Source organism: Camelus bactrianus, chromosome 8 (assembly GCF_048773025.1).
Source record: "Camelus bactrianus isolate YW-2024 breed Bactrian camel chromosome 8, ASM4877302v1, whole genome shotgun sequence".
Lineage (NCBI taxonomy): Eukaryota > Metazoa > Chordata > Mammalia > Artiodactyla > Camelidae > Camelus > Camelus bactrianus.
This window is the reverse complement of record NC_133546.1, coordinates 74892611-74904787: the sequence shown is the minus strand read 5'-3', so window position 1 is coordinate 74904787 and position 12177 is coordinate 74892611. Positions and strand designations below refer to the sequence as shown.

Here is a 12177-nt window from a genome sequence, read left to right as displayed (position 1 = left end):
GAGAGGCTGGTAAGGAAGAGACTGGAGGGGTTAGTAAAAATGGCACAAGGCACATAAAGATCCATGCTCCCTTTTGTATCTGAAAGATGTTCTGCTGCTAAAAAAACAGTTTGATTTCAGACTAAGCAATTTACTCAAATTCTGGTAAAGATCTGCTTTCTGATTTATCCTGGAAATTAACACATCATTTCTTACCTTGAACAAGGCCCCGATGTCTCCCAAGAGAGGAAGTGCAATCTGTGTTTAAGGAGAAAAAAAACAAATACACGTATTCATACACATGTGGGCACATGGTACAACAAATGTATAATAAAGGGAGATATTTTCTCACAAAAGACAAAGCCAGTTGGGATTTAACATCATGGGGCTTCTAAGAGGCTCACCATCAGAATGATTGGCTTCACATTATGTGTCAAATCCAGAAACAGACACATGGCACTAGCAGAATTCAAAACTATTTTTGAAAGATAGCTTTGATTTCTCTACCAGGAACACGCAAACACCCGTATTTCATTGTTTCCACTCTGAATCTCTGTTTTATATTTTCATGACATGGTAACCTTCATGCCAACCCTAGAATATTACTAGTTTTAAATCATACATAAAGATAAGTCATTTATAACTAGGAAAGCATTCCTCTGCAGAGCAAATCATCAGGCTGTTGAAAAATACGCGAAGTATAGGATGAGTCTTCCTTAAAGCTATTTCTCATTGAAATTCAAAACAGCCTCTAGGTGGCTTAGGTGATGGGCAGGACTGATACTGAGGGATATTGGGCATGTTTTGGCCCATGTCTTAAGGCATCCTTTCAGAGAGACACTATAAACCCAGGTAACACTTTATAAGATCCCAAGATGATACACACATGATTCACTCAGCGGTGAAGTGAAAGGCCAAAATATGCCTCTGCACATAGCTTATAAAGGCCCATGAGGCCCGAACAGTGTGGGAGGAAGAAGGATTTGAGAGGCTTAGAACTGAGAGGCCAGATTTGGAATTTATTATACAAAAACTCTTAATACAATGTCATGTACCATATGGCTTCTCAAATTATAACTGCCGGTTCTTAGGCTATATAAAGGGATTTCACTGTCACTCAAAGCAAAGTTTAACCTAAAATAAAACTTTGGAACACACGTTTAGTGCTTAAACCCATCTTTAGAGATCCAACTCAAGCCAGTTTTTGTAATTTAATCATCTCAGCATTTTAAAGCCACAGAATCAATAAATATGCACAATATTGTATGAAACTTACTTGCAAACTTTCACTTAGAAAAATGAAATTCATTTAGTCCTTAGCATTAGAAAGAATAGAATCTGTGGCAATGTATTTTAATTCAGTTTTCCATGGGATTGAGACATTCTTTGCCAAGGCTCAGCCTGGGGCAAAACTGTACAACTGAATTATACCCTTAGGAAATAAGTATTCATCACACACACAAAAATGCTGATGTAGCTTGAATTTTTTCCCTTCTACAAAATAACGGGGATAAACAAAACCACCAAGCAGTCACTGAACACTCTAATTAGTTTGGACAGCAAAACCTGCTTGGTAGGCTGTTTGGTTTCTGGGTGCATTAAAGACACATAAATCACGCAGAGTCTGTCAACATACCGGGTCACCTGGGGGGCCTGGTGGACCTGGCTTTCCATCTCTTCCTGGAGCTCCCTGAAAACAGAAGCATCATGTTCAAATCTGTACGTTGACACAGGTGTAGATTAAAATGGGTTGGGGGAAGAGGAAAAGTAGGTAAAAACCATCCTTACATCATTCCCTGGGGTCCCTGGAGTTCCTGGCAACCCAGGGAGACCTCGAGGACCCTGGAAATGGGGCAAGTAGTTAATTATAAGGACAGTCTTTTGGAAATCCTCCTGTCCCCCAGGTCAAGACGGATTTGTCGTGCCAAATAACATTAATGAGCTTACCTGAATGCCTGGCTTTCCAGCCGGTCCTTGGGAGCCCTGAGTGGAAGGAGGTTCAAAGATCAGAATCCTGCCTGGAATGTCCATAAATTATCCAAGTGGGATAAAGGGCTAAGTATTGTGATTTATTTAGTGGAGCAGCAGGAATTGCCACCATACACAATCTGACAACTCTCTGCAAAGTTGGCCAAGACGTCTGAGCAGCAGGTGAACACCTGACTGATGACAGTCTGGCAGTAGCGCCACGGCTGTGCTTGGATGCCTGGGACGTCCCCCTCAGCACCACGATCACCCGTGCCGCTCTCGAGTGCACCAACAGCACCCTCAACGTCTAGCTGGCTGCCCGCCGGGTAATCAGCTTCCCTTCCTTTCTGCTTTTGGCTGCAATTCGTTGCTCTGAAGAAATTGTCAGAATGGGACTTGGCAGTAAAACCACTCAGTCATTCTTTTCTATGTTAGAAAACTGGAATCTGGGGTAACTAAAACGAGGCTGGGAGATCATCAGCGCACCTAATGATGACAGGGTCCCCCCAACACGTGACCGTGGGCCACTGGATGAGGAAGTGACCGACCACTTAGGTAAGTAAAGAGCTGGGTTCTCAGCACCTGACTTCAGTACCTGCTCACTGCCTTTTCCCTTCTTACTTTTCAAAATAAATATTCATATCACTGCCACTGTCAAAGCTACTTTCTTGCTTTCTTTCTATTTACATCGTGTCCCTAAGTTATTTTTTGTTTGTTTGTTTACTTTTTGCTCCGACCTCCTTCACTCCCCTCATCATTTCCTGATTTACTTTTTTACTTTGTTTAATCTCCCATCTCCAGTGGTCTTTATGTTCTTGCCCTGGAAAATCAAACACCAGTCGCACAAAATATAAACATTCATTATGACGCCTTATTTACTTCTCATGGTAATTCCATTTCAAGGCCAATTCCCAAATTAATGTCATCAGAATAACCATTTATTTCTACTTTTCTTGTCCCAAAATCTTCTATGTTTTCTCATAGTAAATAAAAAGTTTTATCTCTTGTTGCTATTTAGTCCACAAGAATGCATATAATGGCCATTATTACCATTATTATCCTTATAGCTAAAACACATTTTAAAAACTGCCCATTATTTGTCTTAACTATCAAAAACAGATTCCACTCTCTCTTCTCTAAGATATCACATAGAGATTTTTGATATCATCTCATTTATACATCCTCCATTCACTTTAAAATTAATTTTTCATTTTACTCTATTTACAAACAGTAATATATAATCACCTAAAACTAGGCATTCTCATAATCTTACAAACATGCATTTGTACTTTTTAACATAGAGAATGGAGGAATAGAGGGTTAAATCACTTCTAATTCAAAATCAGTGTCTGTGTGATTAGCATCTGTAAGTCAACGAACAGTGGGTACCCTCTGTGCCTAGGATGTAACCACAATGCTCATTAATTCTTGCCCTTTGACTGGTGTTCATTTTGTATTTCCTCCTCCGACTATTTCACTCTTTTTTCCTTGTTGAACTTTATCACTGGATTTTATTTCACAATCGGGTCAACAGGGTTTCAAAAGCTTGATTGAGTTTCACTTACCGTCCGGCCAGGAATTCCTATCCCTGGGGGGCCTTTGTCACCTGGGGAACCGTGGACACCTGGCAGTCCTCTTTCCCCCTGTGCAATGAGATGCTTCTGTCAGTGCGAGGCTCCGGGGACGTGAATTTTCCAGTTACATTTTGTTAATTATTAATTCTTTAAAAATTATCTATGATATTTTTACCTTTGGCCCTCGTGGACCAGGTGCTCCAGGATTTCCATCTAATCCCTAGAAGAAAAAGAAGAAAAAAAAAAAATGAGGTGAATACACTTTTTTTTTTCAAAAAAGTTTAATTACGTCTCAGAAGTCATAACTCAAAAATGTTTCATTGCTTTTCATTTTTGAATAAAACTTTTTCTGTGAAAGAATAAGGAACAGGGAATACAAATTTCACTAGGTTATAGATTTTTGTACGGTCACTTAAAAATACAGGAAGTTTTCATCTTTAAAATGAAGCATCTGATGTTGAGAACTATTTATTATTATTAATATAAAGGTCAAAGGGGATGAAAAAAAAAGGCATATGAAACAGGCATATGAGTTATGGGTTAGGTTTTCCATAGGTTTTCTATGTCCTGGGATTAGCTCAGGCCACAAGGATGTTTTCTACAGATGATCACCTGTGGCCATATGGGCAGAGCCTCTGGAAGGGAAATTTCAGGCAGTTCTTCTGTTTTACGCTATTGTCCAAAGAAAGTTTATGGTTTAAACTAGCATACCTTATTAAGCATCATAGATTCTTAAAGAATCCATGTAGAAGATTCAGGGAGGCCTATGAATCTTCCAAAATTGTACGTAAAATGGTGCATGTTAGTGCATTTTCTTCAGAAGAGAGCCCTTTGCTTGCATCAAATTTCCAAAGAGATTAGCTTTCTGATCTAAAGAATAAGATGGGGGGGGGATGCATATAGCTCAGTGGTAGTGTGTGCTTAGCATGCACAAGGTCCTGGGTTCAATCCCCAATACCTCCATTAAAAATTAATAAATAAACCTAATTACCCCCCCCACAAAAAGCCATCAAAAACTAAAGAATAAGAGGAATACTTATTTTTCTGCGACCTCCACTTATTCCTATACCTGTGATCTGAAACTGGGAACACACAAATGGTAATTAATCAACTTTCTAAGGAAATATTTAGCAAAAAGGCTGGTACTTACTGGTTCCCCAGGCAGGCTTTTTCCTGAAGGACCAGCATCACCTTTTGGACCTGGAAGTCCAGGAGGGCCTATGATCCCACCTGGATCTCCCTGAGGAAACAAGGTAAGATTCTCACTTCATTACAAGGTTCACAGTGGGAGGTGTGGAGGCAGTGGGTTCTATTGTTTTAAGTTGTCGTCATAGCGATACTTCATTCTCTCATTCATGCATTCACTCATTCCACAATACATACTAAGTGTCCAATCCATGCTGGATACTATTCTAATTATTATAAGTGCACCTAGATCTTGGCTGAGCTATGTTACAGTAAGTTTATAGTATCGTGAAACATATGTGTATAAATACTTGCACAAAAGGACAAATTCAGAGTTCTTTAGATAACCTTTATATTTTCTTTAAGTTATTTCCAAGTAATGGCTCAATATTAATATACTATTTCCACGTAGACATAAAGAAATAGGTCCTGAGAGATTGAGACTCCTTTCGTCTATACCTGAGTTGTTAGCTGAGCATGAAACAGACTTTTTGAGTCCTGAGATCTTCATCTCTAAGGTAGTTTATTTTGTCACACTGTGTTTCAGTGCGGGAACTGGCCTCCCATAATGTAAAACTCCAGAGACGCCATTCATGCCAAAGTTTATTTGAATATCTATCCCTGCACTGGCAGGGATATCCTGTAGCCTTATCCTATCTTCTTACTTCCCCAATGTCCTTATGACCCTCTGTCTCTTCCTCCTACTCAGTGATATAATATATAAAGTGAGTGAAATGGGAGCTATACCTTTTCTCCTTTAGTGCCTTGTTTTCCTGGGATACCGTGTTCTCCTGGCAATCCCTAGAAAATTCAGAATTAATGAGAGAGAGCAATTAGAACATTGCTTAATGTAATAACATTTTTATCTGTGAATCTTTGTCTGTAGAACAGAATTTTAATTTAAATTCTGTTAAATTTAAATTTAAATTTAAAATTTCTAGAAACATACAACTTTCCAAGTCTGAATCAGGACAAAACAGAAAATCTGAACAGAGCAATCACTAGTAGTAAAATTAAATTTGTGATTAAAAAAATACAGCAAACACAAGTCCAGGACTGGATGAATTCACAGGGGAACTTAACCAGACATATAAAGAAGAGCTTATACTAATCGTTCTCAAACTATTCCAAAAAATTGAAGTGGAGGGAATGCTCCTAAATTCATTCTATGAGGTCGCCATTACTGTGATACAAAAACCAGACAAAGACACTACAAAAAAAAAAAAAAAATTACTGGCCAATATCTCTGATGAATCTGGATGTAAAAATCCTCAAAAAATATTAGCAAACTGAATTCAACAGTACATAAAAGGGATCATACATCATGATCAAGTGAGATTTATTCTAGCAATGTAAGGATGGTTTAATATCTGCAAATCAATCAATGTGATACATATTTACAAATGGAAAGATAAAAATCACATGATCATCTCAACAGACACAGAAAAAGCATTTGACAAAATTCAACATCCATTCATGATAAATGCTTATCTAAGAGTATAAAAGGAATCTCAACATAATAAACATCGTTTATGACAAACCCAAAGCTAACATCATACTCAATGGTGAAAAGCTGAAAGCATTTCCTTTAAGATCAGGAAGAAGACAAGGATGTCCACTCTTGCCACTTCTATTCAACATAGCATTGGAAGCTATAGCCAAAACAATCAGACAAGAAAAAGAAAAAGAGAAAAAAATCCAAATTGGAAGGGAAGAAGCAAAACTGTCACTATTTGCAGATGACATAATACTATACATAGAAAACTCTATAAAGTTTCCACCAAAAAACTGTAAGAACTAACACGTGAATTCAGTAAAGCTGCAGGATATGAGATTCATATACAGAAATTTGTTGCTTTTCCATACACTAATAACAAACTATCAGAAAGAGAAAGCAAAAAAAAAAAAAAAAAAAGAAAGAAAAACAATCCTATTTAAAATCAAATCAAAAAGAATAAAATACCTAGGAATAAATGTAACCAAGGAGGGGAAAGACCTGTACTCTAAAAACTATAAAACACTGATGAAGGAAACTGAAGAAAATATAAAGAAAGGGAAAGATAACCTATGGAATGGTAGAAAATATTTGCAAATGATATGACCAATAAGGGGTTAATATAAAAATATATAAACAGTTTGTACAACTCAATATTGAAAAAAAAAACCCAATTTCAAAAAATGAGCAGAAGACCTGAATAGACATTTTTCCAAAGAAGACAGACAGATGTCCAACAGTCACATGAAAAATGCTCAGTATGGCTAATCATCAGGGAAATGCAAATCAAAACTCCAATGAGATATCACCTCATACCTGTCAGAATGGCTACCATCAACAATTCCACAAATAACAAATGTTGGTGAGGGTGTGAAGAAAAGGGAACCCCAGTACACTATTGATGGGAATGTAAATTGGTGTAGCCACTGTGGAAAACATTATGGAGGTTCCTCAAAAAACTAAAATTAGAACTACCATATGATCCAGCAATTCCACTCCTGGGTATATATCCAAAGTGTTCCTAACAGCATTATTTATAATTACAAAGATATGGACGCAACCTAAGTGTCCACCAACAGAGTGAATAGATAAAGAAGTGGTATGTATATACAAGGGAATACTACTCAGCCATAAAAAGAATGAAATCTGCCATTTGCAACAATGTGGATGGGACCTAGAGGATATTGTGCTTTATGAAATAAGTCAGACAGAAAAAGACAAATATACTGTATGTTATCACTTATATATAGAATCTAAAAAACAAAACAAATGAATAAATATACAAATACAGAAACAGACTTACAGATCTAGAGAACAAACTAGTGTTTACGGGTGGGTAGAGGGAAGGGGAGAGAGACAAGATGGGGTAGAGGATTAAGAGTTACAAACTACTGTGTATAAAATTATGAAGCATGAAGGATACATGGTACAACACAGGGAATATAGCCATTATTTTGTAATAACTTTAAATGGTATATACTCTATAAAAATATTGAATCACTATTTTTGTACAACTGAAACTGATATAGTATTATAAATCAACTATACTTCAATACCTCAATATAAAAAGGAAAAAGTGCATTTAAAGGGTGTGAGGGTGTGTGTGTCTGTTTCTCTGTGTGTGTGTGAGAGAGGCAGAACTGTGAGCCTACTAAAGATAGGTTATAATGCAACCCGAGGACCTTTTTACAACAGCATTATATAAGTATTTTCAGCTAAAAGACTTGCCCTTTTTGGTAAATGTTGCAAGAAAACAACTGAAGCTCTGGAATTGTTTTTCTTGGATGCAGAATTGAACCACAAGCCATGTGTAATGATGTGTCATAGAAATGCTTGCTTTCTGCTGTTGTTTTCTTTGTTCCTTTGGAGGTTTACCAATCTCCTCTACTGTTGATACACCACTGACTAGTGTGTCCAAAATGATAATTTAGTTAACTTGAGTTCTAAAGATTGATTTGTTGGGATAATAATATTCAAAAGGACCTCACATGAATATATGAAGACACTAGACTTCTCAATATCCCCTGACCTTAGGTGTGATCAGTTTTAGTGATGGAGATGACCCATGACTTTGGAAAATGTAGGAAAACTCAGTCACATGAAGAGATATTGACATTCTTTAAAACATGCTTAGTCTCAGTTTAGTTTCCAAGTATCAAAGACTCATGCATCTACTATACATACAATATTTCCTGGTGGTCCTCTGGGTCCCATAGGGCCTGCAGATCCTTGCTGACCCTATAACAGAAGACGATATGGACTTTAACTTTGCTGAAAAGTGGATTGCATCTGAATATATGTAAAACATGATGTGACCTTTATCTAGAGAAAGATCAAGTTTTCCCCCATCCAGCTTCCTCTGTCTAACACCGAAATGTGCTTTGGGCTTACAAAGATAGTTTCAAGATGTTGTCATTTAAATGGGTCTGTTCTCCCCAGCAGGTGAGGCCTGGACAACTTGCTTTACCCACTGGGGAGGACACAACACATTACTCTCTTGCATGCCTCCTGGTCTTCTGTGGGACACTCCTGTGGAATCCCACATGGGCAATTCAAACATTTCTGGGCTGCATAATTTTGGCTTAGAAATAGAATCCTGAATCCTGTTCTCTTGAGGAATTCAGTGCAGATGTAGGGCACACTGTTTTCTCTTAAAGCTTTGTGAGTTACTGTCATGAATATGCTCTGAAAAAGAATGTAAAAATCTCATTGTGGTCCAAAAGGCATAATTACCATGTGTGTAATCAATGCAGCCAACGGGGAGGGAGGGCATCACCATTGAAAAATGATAAGGTCTCTGAGAACATTTGTGATGAAAACAAGTGGTCCATCAGAGCTCCTTGTTTTACATAAGAGATGGCAGTAACTTCAAGATAATTTCCTCATTTGTCTCACTTATTTCTTATATACCTTTAGTCCTGGGCTTCCTATTGTACCGGGAGGACCGGGATCTCCAGGCTCGCCCTACACACATGGGTGGGAAGCAAAGTGAAATGGTGACTTTAATTTTCACAATCTCATCAGGTTGGAGACGCGAGTGAAGGATGTCAGGAGATTACCTTTATTCCCTGTGATCCTGTTATACCAGGTTCTCCCTGTAAATGAAATAAACAATCACCTTATACGTAATGCTTAAGTTCAGATGAGAAGAGCATCTCTAATACCAGAATTCATCTACATTTCCACTGACTGACATACAATAAAGGAGGAAATTATGGAAGACACGATGAAGTCAAGGATGGTTCATTCTAAAACATGGTTTAAAATACTTATTGCTAATAAATAAACGACTTCTTATTTTTCTTTCTTCTTTCTAACAGTTTCTTCCCAATGTCACTTTTGACACATATCATCATGGTCCATTAGTAATCACTGCATTCTCTGCTGATATTGTGATGACTTGCCACCAGCTAATCTTGTATCTCAGAGAATTAAAACTTCAGAGGCAGGTTGAAAAGAAAGAGTAGAATTCAAGCTGATGTGTCATGGAGATTCTACTATCAGGTAGAACATTGAATATTTAATGAAACAAAACATATAAAATGTTAAAGTTATGCAAAAGAGGACACTATTGGCTACAGTGAGCTGGCTTTTCTTATTTTCCATGACTTACCACTGATTCTTTTGATAAAGTCATCCTGTTTGATACATCCAAATATTGTATCATTAACAGAATCTTTAGAAAAAAATCTGTATCTTATATGTTAATTTTGTATTTTAAATATCCTAAGTGTATATCTTTCATCACATTCATGCCCAATCACAAATAGTAACGGGTTAAAGAACATATCCACTGCCCAGAACAAATGTTAAAGTGTCATCACATGATAAAATGTAACAAGGCTTACAATTTCTCATTTATCCAAATAAAAGAGTCAAAATTCACCAAAGAAAAAGTAAAAATGCTCAGGGAGCTTATTTGATCAAATTTATTAGACTGTAAAGTAAACATACTAGAAATCAGAAAGAAAGAAATCAATCAAGTAGAAAACCCAAGATAGTGATAACACTTCCACTTACTCTGTCTCCCTTTTCACCTTTGGTAAAGGGTTCCCCCTGGGAAAATGGGTAGAAAACAGAATCAATTATAAACTCTTTTAGAAATAATCTCTCCAAAACTGGAGGAGGATCAATCCTGCAGGCCAAACTCAGGCCTCCATTGCAAATGTGCCTCGAACATGATCTAGAATGTCACACAGTCTGCCTGTGCAGCTTAGAAGGAGTGTATGAAAATTAATTTAAAAACTCTTTCATTTTCCCATATGAACGGTAAGTTAATCACCCTAATGTTATTTTGAGGATCCAGAGTGGTTGACAAATTGGAATGCTGTCCAAGGCCAAAGCTTCCTCTTGCACAGTTTGCAAAGAAGACAGTCTCTCACACACACACACGTTCAATCAGAGGCAGAATGAATGGGAAGATGCTGGAGTGATCAATGGAAAAGCATGCATTAAATTCTTCCAGTTACTTAAGCTGATGCTTAAACATACAGTTAGAGTTTAAATTAGTGTTTCCAAATACAAAATCATCATTTTTGAAATACTTTACTAATTTTTATTTTTACTTTAATGAAAATGACTTGAAGGGGTTAATTACTGGGTGAATAACCGTACAAGTCTGTGGAACTGATAATATTCATGTTGGGTTTGGGTATGAAGGTTCTGGGGAGACAGAAGGCATTGAAGGTATGCAATTTATTAAACAACGTTCTCCCCACTGTCACTGTGTTACCAACACCACAACGCAGACATTACAGAGAGAGGGGGAGAGAGAGAGAGAGAGAGAGGGAGACAGAGACAGAGAGAGACAGAGAAAGAGAGAGACAGAGAGAGAGAAGTTTCCCTGAATAGCTTCTGTTCTTGAAGTTACATGATGTGATGTCATTTCACTTTCACATCACTGCTATGAGGGAGAATTTGTCCCATTAAGAGGGAGGTGGAAAGAGAAATTGGGAGTTTGGGATTTGCAGGTACACACTACTATACATAAAATAGGTAAACCACAAGGTCTTACTGTAGAGCACGGGGAACTATATTCAATACTTTTTAATGACCTATAATGAAAAATAATATAAAAAGGAATATATGCTTATGTATAACTGAATCACTATGCAGTACACCAGAAGTTAACAAAATGTTGTAAATCAACTATACTTCAATAAAGAAAAAAAGAATGAGCAAAGAGACTCAGAAAGGTTCTGACCGACTCTGAGTTATTTCCCCTAAAAGAGCATTCACCCGCTGTATTTTCCCTTGTTCATCTTGTCTACAAATCTGTGAATGTGAAGATATAAATCATCTTGACTATCATAGCACCTCTGGTGTACATTGTTGATGCCCAATAAAATTTTTATTAGATTAGGGAATTTAAAGTTACACCGATGTAACAATAATAGCTGACATCCATTGAATGCTTACAACGTGTGAAGTGCTATTCTAATCTCTTTACACACATTAACACAGTTAACCTCTTGGGTCATTGGGGTAGGGACTAGCAGTATACCCATTTACAGAGGAGGAAACTGAGGCCCGGAGAAGTTAAGTCATTTCCCCAAGGTCACATAACCAGTAAGAGGTTGTTGAGGGTTTAAACGCAGGCAGCCTGACTTCAGTCCCAGGCTTTGCTTGCTCAGTCTGTTTGATTTTATTTGTAATTTAATTGATTTCTTATTTGACTGGAGTGAATTGACAGTAAGATGGAAGTCATAAATTTTTAAAAATTTTCTTTTGCATATGAAAGTCAAGGGAAATTGTGAGAACCATTATATTGTATAGTTCTACTCTCAAAGGTCCTCTTAGAGGGAGAGGGTATAGCTCAGTGGTAGAGCACGTGCATGTAGAGGTCCTGGGTTCAATCCCCAGTCCCTCCGTTAAGATAAGTAAATAAACAATAAACCTAATTACCTCCCTCTGTAGCTCTCCCCACAAACGGAACTTGACCATCAGGTCACCATCGGGAGATAAGTGGTTACTGAA

At 37.4% G+C, this 12177-nt stretch overlaps 1 protein-coding gene across 1 annotated transcript in view; it reads right to left on the bottom strand.

Moving 5' to 3' along the window:
• The window catches only part of COL19A1 (collagen type XIX alpha 1 chain), a 325408-nt gene that overhangs the window by 65842 nt on the left and 247389 nt on the right, over positions 1 to 12177 (bottom strand). The window contains exons 20-31 of the mRNA XM_010967573.3: positions 10222 to 10257; positions 9261 to 9296; positions 9112 to 9165; positions 8386 to 8439; positions 5454 to 5507; positions 4672 to 4761; positions 3697 to 3741; positions 3513 to 3590; positions 1927 to 1962; positions 1768 to 1821; positions 1616 to 1669; positions 196 to 237 (exon numbers count right to left, since the gene is read on the bottom strand). Of these exons, the coding sequence (XP_010965875.2) occupies positions 196 to 237; positions 1616 to 1669; positions 1768 to 1821; positions 1927 to 1962; positions 3513 to 3590; positions 3697 to 3741; positions 4672 to 4761; positions 5454 to 5507; positions 8386 to 8439; positions 9112 to 9165; positions 9261 to 9296; positions 10222 to 10257 (633 nt within the window). The remainder of the gene's footprint in view (positions 1 to 195; positions 238 to 1615; positions 1670 to 1767; positions 1822 to 1926; positions 1963 to 3512; positions 3591 to 3696; positions 3742 to 4671; positions 4762 to 5453; positions 5508 to 8385; positions 8440 to 9111; positions 9166 to 9260; positions 9297 to 10221; positions 10258 to 12177) is intronic.